The 10,373-nt window shown below is 54.2% G+C and overlaps 1 protein-coding gene across 2 annotated transcripts in view; it reads left to right on the top strand.

Moving 5' to 3' along the window:
• Window positions 1-10,373, top strand: part of STX1A (syntaxin 1A) — a 49,181-nt gene that overhangs the window by 31,631 nt on the left and 7,177 nt on the right. For both annotated transcript variants that reach the window (XR_003915937.1, XM_029961317.1), the window contains exons 3-5: window positions 3,169-3,243; window positions 5,597-5,670; window positions 8,066-8,174. Coding sequence is in view for 1 of the 2 variants with exons in the window: in XM_029961317.1 (XP_029817177.1) it covers window positions 3,169-3,243; window positions 5,597-5,670; window positions 8,066-8,174 (258 nt within the window). In the remaining variant the exon portion in view is untranslated. The remainder of the gene's footprint in view (window positions 1-3,168; window positions 3,244-5,596; window positions 5,671-8,065; window positions 8,175-10,373) is intronic.

The following is a 10,373-nucleotide window of genomic DNA, read 5'->3' as shown; positions in this document are numbered from 1 at the left end:
TCCTGCCTGCCTGTTCCTGCCTGCCTACCTGCCTGATTCTGCGTGTTCCTGCCTGTTCCTGCCTGCCTGCCTGCTACTCTTACCTGCCCGCTCCTGTGTGCTTGCCTGCAGTGTTACCAGCCTGGGCTGGGTGTTTGCTCTCTGCCAGACAGGTGCCCCATTTGCTGCTGGCAGAGGAAGGAGAAAGAGCTCCCACCTCTGCCCGCACCCCTGCCTGCACCCCTGCCTCCCCTGCACTGCCTGGGTTGCCTCCTGGACAAGGTCACAGCAGGCCCTGGGGCTTCTCAGGGACACCAGACTTGACCTTGGACCAAAGCCTCCTCCTCCCTCCCAGCGAGGACCAGGGATGTGGCCCCACGTGCTGTGCTGGTGGCCATGGGGACATTCCAGGTGGGCTGTGGGATGTGGGGAGCCTGACCCATCCCCTGAAACATCCCCTCTCCCCCCTCAGTGCCGCTCTGGTGTGGGGTGGCACCGACCATAGCGTGACAGTGTTGTGGTACTTGAGCTTCCCGTGGCTGGATGTCACTCTCTGGGAATGGTTAAATAGATCTGAGTGAGTCACTTAAACAGACGCCGTGGATGTGAAAATAATTGTCTGGGCAGCCTGTGCCTGCCAGGCCGCCAAGTAATCCTCACACGGCCTGTGACTCAAAGCCAGCCAGAAGGAGAGTTCTCTCTGCTGCTCAGTTGGAAATATTTTGAGGAAGGCACCCAGCTCCCGTTCCCTGTCCCCTGCATCCCTCTGTGTGGTCCTGTCCCCATCCTGAGTGGCCACCACAGGACTGTGCTCACTACCTACCCTGTGCATCCTCAGTGGTAGCATCATGGCAGCGTATCATGGGATCATAAGGATCCTTAAAGATCATCTCATCCCACCCCCTGCCATGGGCAGGGACGCTTTCCACTAGTCCAGGTTGCTCCAAGCCCTGTCCTGCCTGGCTTTGAACACTTCCAGGGATGGGGCAGCCACAGCTTCTCTGGACAACCTGTGCCAGGGCCTCCCCATCCACACCAGGAAGAATTTCCTCCTAATGTCTAATTAAACCCTGCCCTCTGACAGTGGGAAGCCATTCCCCCTTGTCCTGTCCCTCCATCCCTTGTCCCAAGTCCCTCTCCAGCTCTCCTGGAGCCCCTTTAGGCACTGGAAGGGGCTCTAAGGTCTCCCTGGAGCCTTCTCTTCTCCAGGTGAACACCCCCAGCTCTCCCAGCCTGGTTCCAGAGCAGAGGGGCTCAAGTCCTCAGAACATCTCTGTGGCCTCCTCTGAACTCTATCCAGCAGCTCCATGTCCTTCCTATGTTGGAGTCCCCCATGCTGGAGGCAACACTGCAGGTGGGGTCTCACGAGGGCAGAGTAGAGAGGGAGAATCCCTCAGCCCAGTTTGACAGGGAGAAGGGAAGGTACAAGGCAGTGAGTTATGTGAAATTGTTTAATAGGATCGAGGGTGGATATGGGTGGGAAGGGGATATGGATGAGAAGGGGCCTTGGAGGTCCCTGGCCCAGTCCCCTCCAGCAAGTCCATTGGATCTGGTTGCTCAGCCAGCCACATGCTGAATATCCTTAAGGAAGGATGTCCCACAGCCTCTCTGGGTCCAGTATTTGACTGCCTTCATGACCGTTGTTTTTTCCAATATCTAATTTGCATTTTGCTGTCCCAGCTTGGTCCAGCACTGGTTGTCCTGTCCCTGTGCACCCTGAAACTTCAGCAGGAAGCTGAAGGTCACTTCCAAGGACCAGCAGGATGCCTGGCCCCAGCTTCTCACCACCCTCCTGCAGGGCAGTCGCAGGCAGCAGTAGGAACTCCCTTGGCTTTCCAGGTGGACAGTCCCAACTCCCTTGTGTTCATGGCAGTCCTGGGTCCTTGTCTGCTTCCCCAGCCTGGATGGTTTCAGGGAGTTATTCAGCCCAGGCTGGTTCGTTGCTTTATTAAGAAACAATCATTAATTCCTTGTTATTACAATTATTAATTTCTTATTATTGTAATTTCTTATTATTTATTTACTTCTTATTTTTACATGTTCTTTCAAGAATGGGAAAAAATAGATAATTAGTCATTTAAATGAGAACTCAAACTGAAAATATCCTCTTCCTGTCCCTGCATTTGTGCTCATTCTCTAGCAAATATTGGGGGGTGAAGGAATTCACAGATGTGTCCCTTTTCTCCTTTTCCCAATAGTGCTGAAGTTCATAGCTCTGGGTCAGGAATGTGTACAGCCTCTGGTACGATGGGACCTTCCCCCAGCACATTGCCATCATCAGGATTTTCTAATTATGCCTGTGACTGGCAGCTGGCATTGGAGCCATTGACATGACTCAGTCAGTGTGCCTCATCTATATTAAACAGTGTTTTATTTAATTAAGTCTTGATCTCATCAAAATCAAGAGGGAGCGTTGGGGTGGCAGCAGGGAGAGCTACACTGACAGGGCACAGCTGAGTACTGGAATGCTGGGCACAGGGATGTGCCCCTGCTCCAACCCTGCTGTGTCTGGGGGTCCAGCAGTTTCTGGAGCACAGGATGGTGTGGGGCACAGCTGCACGTCCTGGCTCCATCAAGGACATGCTGGTTTCTGGGAGAGGAACTTGGATGAGTTCAGACTCACAGGATGGTTTGGGTTAGAAGGGACCTTAAGGACCATCGAATTCCAATCCTCCCACCATGGGCAGGGACACCTTCCACTGGGCCAGGTTGCTCCAAGCCCTGTCCAACCTGGCCTTGGACACTTCCAGGGATGGGGCAGCCACAGCTTCTCTGGGCAACCTGTGCCAGGGCCCACCACCCTCATGGTCCAACATTTCTTCCCCATGTCCAACCTGACCCTACCCTTGTTCAGTTTAACCCTGTTGTCCTGAGTTGGGACCCCAGAGCTGGAGGCAGCTCCAGGGGGGTCTCAGGACTGTGAGGAGAGTCCAGCATGGAGTGAGAGGTGGAAATGCTCTCAGTCTATGGGTAGGAGTTCTCCCACTCTAGGTGGGGGGAGTGCTCCCACTTTGGAGGTGGAAGTGCTCCCAGTCTGGAGGCAGGAGTGCTCCCAGTCCAGGGGGTGGGAGTGCTCCCAGGCAGGGGGTGGGAGTGCTCCCAGCTCTGGTCTCCACACACTGCAGGGCCAGGCAGCAGATTTTTGCAGTGTCTCCAACATATCCATGTTGCTCTTTCCTCTCTCCCCAGAAACGAAGGAGGAGCTGGAAGAGCTGATGTCTGACATAAAGAAGACGGCGAACAAAGTGCGCTCCAAGCTAAAGAGTGAGTGTTGGCTCGTGATGGAGCTGTGGAGCTCTGCCCAGAGCACTCCTATCCTGGGGGTGCACCCCAGGGATGGCCATCACCTTCCCTCCCCCTGCACCCTCCAGCTGCTTTTATTTGCCCTTTGTGAATTTGCCCCCTTGTGCCCTGTTCCCAGGATGGAGATGAGGGAATGGGGCCACGAGTGCCTGGTGGCGTCCAAGCCAGTCCTGTGCCACCACCACTGGCAGGTGTTGGGCTCTGGGCAAACCCCTGGCACAGCCAAAGGGTGGGCTCCAGGGCTGGGTGGGTGAAGAGGTGCTGCTGTGGGATGTGCTGCAGGACATGACCTTCAGTTTCCACCACTGGAACAGTCAGTCAGTCTGTCTGACAGTGAGGAGTGAGAACAACATGAGTGTCAGCCTGCTGATGGACAGGGTTGTACTGGAGCACTCAGATGAGCCCAGAATTCCATGACTGGACTCCAGGGATTCAGGGGGTCAGTGAGGACACTGGTGCAGCTTGGATTTGTCTCTGGTAGTCTTGGACACCAGGGTGGGATTTGGTTGAGATTGGTGCAGGAGACCTGGCTGTCTGAAGGGTGGGAGAGGAGCTGGTGCTTATCCCATGGCAAAACAAAAATCCTTTTCCATTAGTGTTTTGTTTGGTGTTTTTTAAGAGGCTTTGAGAGCCTGAAGGATTGCAGGACAGGCTTCAACTCCTGTTTTCTGCTTCCAGAAAAGACTCCCTGGTATCATGTTTACCTGGAGCAGAGGATGATTAGTCCTTGTGCTTTGTCCCAAATCGCCTCGTGGCCAGCATGATCAATGACAGAAAACAGTCAGGACTGATCCAAAACAACATCTGCTGACAACAAACTGACTTCTTCAGGCCAGATATTGCTCATGCAGGGGCTAACTCTAATTACCAGTTTCTTGGGAAAATGTGATTTTATTAATTATCATAAATGCCCAGTGTTTGCCAATACTGTTCCTTGGGAATGGGTTTGTGACGAGGGTGGAGGAAGCCCAGTTGCTGCTGGAATACACTGAGCTGTGCTGGAGGTTGAGGGGGCAGCTCCAGGGAATGGGGAGCCTCTGCTGCAGGAGGAACCTGCCCCATGCTGGGCTCGAGGGACCTGCTCCAGTGGGGAAGGTGCTGGGAACAGCCAGGCTCAGAGAGCTGTGGGACGTCAGCATTGGGAATGGGGTCTTCAGCCACACTGAGGGGATGCCTCCAGCTCACACCTGGTGGTTTACATGGAGATGTGTGCACCTGCAGGCTGGCCAGCCTCCTGATGGGAGCTTCCTTCCAGGCTTTATGAGTCTCTGAAATTGAGTCTTTGAATTAGCAGGTCCTGAGCTGGCCTTGAGGAGAAGGTTTCATAGAATCCTAAAGGATGCAATGGTTCAGGTTGGAAGGGACCTTAAAGACCGTCTTGTTCCACCCCACTGCCATGGGCAGGGACACCTTCCACTAGACTAGGCTGCTCCAAGCCCTGTCCAAACCTGGCCTTCGACAGTTCCAGGGATGGGGCAGGATTGCACTGCCCTCATCTGTGCCAACCCTCCTGCCCTGCAGTCCTGTGCCCTCTCCCTGCCCAAACCATGGTGGGACATGGGGCACTGCTCCTCCCTGACATGATTCATGGGCTTTGGGCAGTGAGAGCTTCATCTCAATTAGCTGCATAATTAAAGGGGCAGATCCCTGCCCTGCTGCAGGGCTGCTCAGCATGGTGAAGTGCATTTTTGCCAGCCTGGTGAGTCCTCCCTGTGCCAGGCTGGGCAGCTGGAGGAGCTGCTATTTTTAGGGTCTCTGGAGAAGTCTTGAGGTTTGGTACTTTGCAGAGACATTTTAGCTCTGGGTTTCCTCCTCCTGAGTCGCTGGGCAGAACAGCTCTCCATTTGGTTTGAGTACTGACCTGGGCATCGTATCAGTTTTGTATGGAAATCCTGGCCCACCTGCCTGGGAATGACAGCGCTGTCCTTGACAGCCCCCAATCTCAGCCAGTGGCCAGGCACCAGGTGTTTTGCAGTCATGAAATGGGGCTTTGCTGCCAGCCCAGGCTTAAATGTCAGGCCGGAGTCAAGAGTTGGGAACTCCTCGATCCAAAGGCTTCAGTCTCTCACAGTCCCTTTGCCAAACAAACCCTTTCCTTTGGTCAGGCATTGGAACAGGCTCTCCAGGGAAGTGGTGGAGTCACCATCCTTGGAAGTGTTCAGAAGTTAGTAGATGTGCCATTTGGTGCTGTGCTTTCGCGGGCATGAGGTCGAAGTTTGGATTTGATGATCATGGAGGTCTTTTCCAACCTTCTTGATTCTGTGATTCTTCTCCAAACAGCACAAAATAATCTGTGTCCTTCTACCCCAACCAGGTATTGAGCAGAGTATTGAACAAGAGGAAGGACTGAACAGGTCATCGGCTGACCTGCGGATAAGGAAAACTCAGGTGAGTCTCTGCCCTCTGGCACCAGGAGGACAGGAATTGGCAGCTGAGGGATTCCAGGAGGTGCTGGGAGAGGTGGGCTGTGCTTGGCTATAGAACAGCCTTCTCTAAGTGAAGCTCTGTCTCCTGCCCCACTGTGCAAGGTTGCTGTGTAGGTTTTTTTACCTTCTGGTGATGCTTTGGTGAGAGAGCACCCCGGGGGGATGCAGCCATTGCTCCAGCCTGGAATCTGCCCCTGTGTCACTGCAGTGCCTGGTCTGGGGGATGTGGGTGAAGACAAAGCATCTCAGAGCCTTGCTCTGCAGCCAGCAGTGAGGTTTAGCAAATTATTAAAGGCAACAGGAGCTGCCAGTGTTGCTCTTCATCACCTGGGGTGGGATGTGATCTGCGGCTCTTACGGGGGTCCTGCACATACACAGCTCAGTAAAAGTCCTGCTTTCTCCACACTCTGCAGCGGTGCTGAAAGAGTTCTGGTGTTTATAGTTTGTTTATCTCCCTCTCAGTCTGAGAAGCCACTCGCAGAGCCTGCTCTCCCATCCGCAGTCGGTGCTGGATCGGTATGGCAGTGATGATAACAGATCACCTCTGCAGAGGCAGCTCCCAGCTGGAACCCCAGCACCCCCCAGCTCCACACTCTGCAAAGCTGGGGCAAGGGAAAGGCCCACCTGTCTCTAGGGCAGGTGGGACAGGGAATTGCTGGGGCACAGCAGAAACAAAGGATGGTGCAGTAGCAGGAGAGCAGCAAGTCCCCTGCAGGCAGCTCTGCTGTCCCTCCTGGAGGGACCCAGCATGGGCAGAGCTCTGCTGAGGTTGGAAAGGACCTTCAAAGATGATCCAGTCCAACCCCCTACCATGGGCAGGGACACCTTCCACTAGCCCAGGTTGCTCCAAACCCTGTCCAACCTGGCCTTGAACACTTTAAGTGATGGGACAACCACAGCTTCTCTGGCTTGGGCTACCTTCCCCACATTTGAGGAGTGAAGAGTTGCTGGCCCTGGTTGAAACAACCCCATTTCCTAACTGTAGTTAGTATTTTCTGTTTAATGAGTTTCTTTCAAACACAAGGTACATTTTGGTATGCATTTGATTTGCTGTGAATATCCAGGTAGCTTTATTTAATAACTGAAAGCCATCTCAAGTGCTTTTTTTCCAGCCCATTTTGCATGAAACTCTGTGTTCCTTCAAAAATCAAATGCATTTTGTAGACATGTGGGATGCCCGTGGGAACATAAAATAGCAATCTGAGAAAATAAACACTGAGTTAAATAACTTCTGAAGCAAAAGAGGTGTAGCGTGGTGTGCTGGCGAGCAGGAAGGGTGTCACTCAGCACCCAGGCTATATTTGACTGCAGATCAGCATAGGTTGGTAGTTTTCAGCTGAATGAGAATGAAGTGGATTTTAGGAAAAACAGTTTTGGAAAGGCAGTCCCTTGGATGGCATGTCATGGCATTGCTGGATTTTGGGCTGAGGTGCTCAGGAGCCGTTCTGACCTTGCTCTGGGCCAGCACCTCTGGAGCAGAGCCTGGAGCTGTCGGGTGCGTTTGTGTGAGGTTTGAGGTGGAGGAGGGAGAAGATGAACTGAGGCTGAGGCTGTGCCATGAATACTGTGCTGATGATGGCTCAGAATAGCTGCAGAGCAAATCCAAGTGTATCCTCGAGATGTCTCCAGTGCTGTGTCCTGGAAGGAGGGCTGTGCTGGCTGGGGCTGCTCCAGGTGTGACAAGACCTGCACCAACACGGCCTGAAGAAAAGGAGGCTCAGGGGGGACCTTCTCACTCTCTACAACTCCCTGACGGGAGGTTGGAGCCAGGTGGGGGTCAGGCTCTGCTCCCAGGGAACAAGGGACAGGACAAGAGGAAACGGCCTCAAGTTGCTCCAGGGGAGGTTCAGGTTGGATATCAGGTAGAATTTCTCCATGGAAAGGATGATCAGGCATTGGAAGGGGCTGCCCAGGGAGGTGGTGGAGTCCCCATCCCTGGAGGTGTCCAAGGAATGATTGGAGGTGGCACTCAGTGCTCTGGGCTGGGGGACAGGGTGGGGATCAGGGCACAGGTTGGACTTGATGATCTCGGAGGCCTTTTCCAGCCAAAATGATTCTGTGATTCTGTGACTTTGAGCAGCCTTGGCCTCAGCTCCAGTTTGCTTGAGCACAAGTGGTGTGAGGGGGGTGCTGCCAACCACCCCAGGGTGTCCTCTGGGGGCTGGAGGCTGTGCTCAGGCTGAGGGGTGTCACCTGCTGCCACCTCCCCCTTAGTGCAGCGTTTGGGCTGGAAATGCCTTTGGGGTGGCTGGAGGTGCAGGGGGTGCTCAGGACTGAGCCTTCCCTGCCACGGGGATGGCAGGGCTCTCCCTCCTGCAGGACCCTCACCCCCCTCCCTCCTCCTCTCCCCTCCACAGCACTCCACACTGTCCCGCAAGTTCGTGGAGGTGATGTCCGAGTACAACGCCACGCAGACCGACTACCGGGAGCGCTGCAAGGGCAGGATCCAGAGGCAGCTGGAGATCAGTGAGTAAACCTGGAGTGGGAACACAGCTGGGCTGTGTGTGTGCCATGGGGCCACGTCCTGCACTGGCTCCTGATGGGTCAGAACTGCTCCTGCAGCTGGGTAGAGCTCCCCTGGAAAACGCAGGGGGGCAGAGGGGCCCATGGGTGTGACTGGGACACGGCTCCTGTGGGAGATGGACAGGGGGTGATACCTTGAGTTTCAGTGGCAAAGCACATCCAGCAGAGCACATCCCGAAATGCTGCGGAGAGAGCGCTGGGAGCACAGGGAGAGGAATGTCTTCCTTGTTTGCAGCTTGTTTTTAATTCAAAGGAGCTCATGGGAATTCCTGCCTCTCATGTGTTCTTTGCCTTCCTTGGGGTGCTCTTCATCGTGGCTGAAGTGGGCTAAACGTGAAAGCAGAGAAGGGAGCTCTTGAGATGGGAGCACTCCCTGCTCCCAGTGGTTTGCCTTGCCCAGGAGGAGCAGGAGCCTCAGTGCCTGCCCCAGGCACCTCCCAGAACCCAGGACCTGATGGCTCTTAGCAGCAGTAATGTTGTTTTCTGTCCAAGGGAGGGGCCCAGGTGACACTTCTGAGGCTGGTGACACCTCACCCAGGTGACACCACTGTGGCACTATCATCTCTCTGAGTCATCCAGAGCCCATCATCCAGGATAAGTCTGGTCCTGCCTGTCCACAAAACACTCTCCTGATGGTTCTGCTGGGCAGTCAGTGATACCTGGATAGTTTTAGAGCAATGGGATCATCTCCCAGCAAGGAAGAACCATGTCACCGCCGTAATTAGGAGAATAAGCAAGGGGAAAGTCAGGGCATGCAGAGATTTAAAGAGATTTTTGTAAATAATCTCATTGTCAGAGGCGTCGTGGGGTTTGTGCTCGGAATGGAGGGATCTGAATCCTAGTCCTTTTTTTTAATCTCACAACCAAATGGATGTTTTTCTTCCTTTCAACAACTCAGCGTGAATGATGACAGGAGGTCTGTGAGTCAGAGTGGTGTCCTTGGTGGTCTCCTGTGGGAATGTCTTTCATGGGTTGGGATGCCTGGAAATCTGGGTGCTGTGGGGTTTCCGTGGAGGGCTCGAGGGAGACTCAGCTGTGCAAGCCTCTGTTAAAATTAGTCTTTCTGATGTATAATAGTAACAGGGCTGTCCCAGGGTGGCTGGATGGGAAGGCTGACTGACATGAGGCTCAACAAGAGCTTGCTAGTTTGCTGTAGAGCAGGATGATGTGTCACTGCTCCAGCTGCCTGACTCACTCATCAGCCAACGTCATCCTGCAGGTGACAGCGGAGGGGTGGCTTGTCATGTGAACAGGAATTTAAGGTATCCCTGTGCCTCCCTCTGAGAGAGGAGATTTGGGAGGACTCAGCCGTATCCCTGATTGGCTGCAGACCTGAAGGAAACCTTCTTCTTGTTCTCCTACTGGATTTTGGAAGGACTTTGCTGCTCTGCTTAAATTCTGGAGATACATCAAGTTATACTTGTGTTTGCTCTGTCCTACCAGGCTGCTGGTGCCTGACAGAGCCTGATGGCTGCAGGAAAAGGGCTGCTCAGGATTCCCTGTGGAGCAGTGAAGGATGCAGGGGAGGTGTCTCAGTTCCTGACAGTGAGGGACCTGCATTCCCTTTGGGATGGAGGTGTGGAGCAGGTGCAGAGGCAGGGTGGGGTTGTACTGGGGAGGGACACAGTCCAGGTGGGATTCCCACATCCGGACAGTGGGAAATCTCTCCTGGCAGAAAGGCTCATCAAAAGGAACAGCTTGTGGAGATTTTACTGCCTGGCCTGGGGCTCTGCTTGGCCTGGGGTGTTCCGGGCAATGCCTTCGGCTCCGGCTGCTCCGGGGGCTCCTGCGCAGGCTCTTTGGAGCAGAGCTCAGCTGGGATGTGGCGACTGCACTAAAGCTCCACGAAATCCTCAGCTCTCACTTTTAGCTGAGAGATCCAAAGATAGAAAGTGCTGGGAGCTCTGACAGCAAAGCCAGTAAATCACTCGGGTTTTGGAAGTGTGGGAGCAGGGACTTTTCAGCAGCTCCGGGGGGGCTCCCCAGCGCCCAGCAAGCTCCTCCATCCTCACCACATCTGCTCCTGGCTCTGCAATAGGACAGCTGCAGAGCTGGTGATGTGAAATCACTGCCCCGGGCCACAGCCACCCCCTGGGGCTCCCCACAGCCCTCTCAGGATCTGTCCCTTCTCCTTGTGTAAGC

The sequence above is a fragment of the Manacus vitellinus genome, unplaced genomic scaffold (genome assembly GCF_001715985.3).
Source record: "Manacus vitellinus isolate BGI_N305 unplaced genomic scaffold, ASM171598v3 scaffold_32_pilon, whole genome shotgun sequence".
In the NCBI taxonomy this organism is placed as follows: domain Eukaryota; kingdom Metazoa; phylum Chordata; class Aves; order Passeriformes; family Pipridae; genus Manacus; species Manacus vitellinus.
This window is presented reverse-complemented; position numbering and strand designations above follow the sequence as displayed.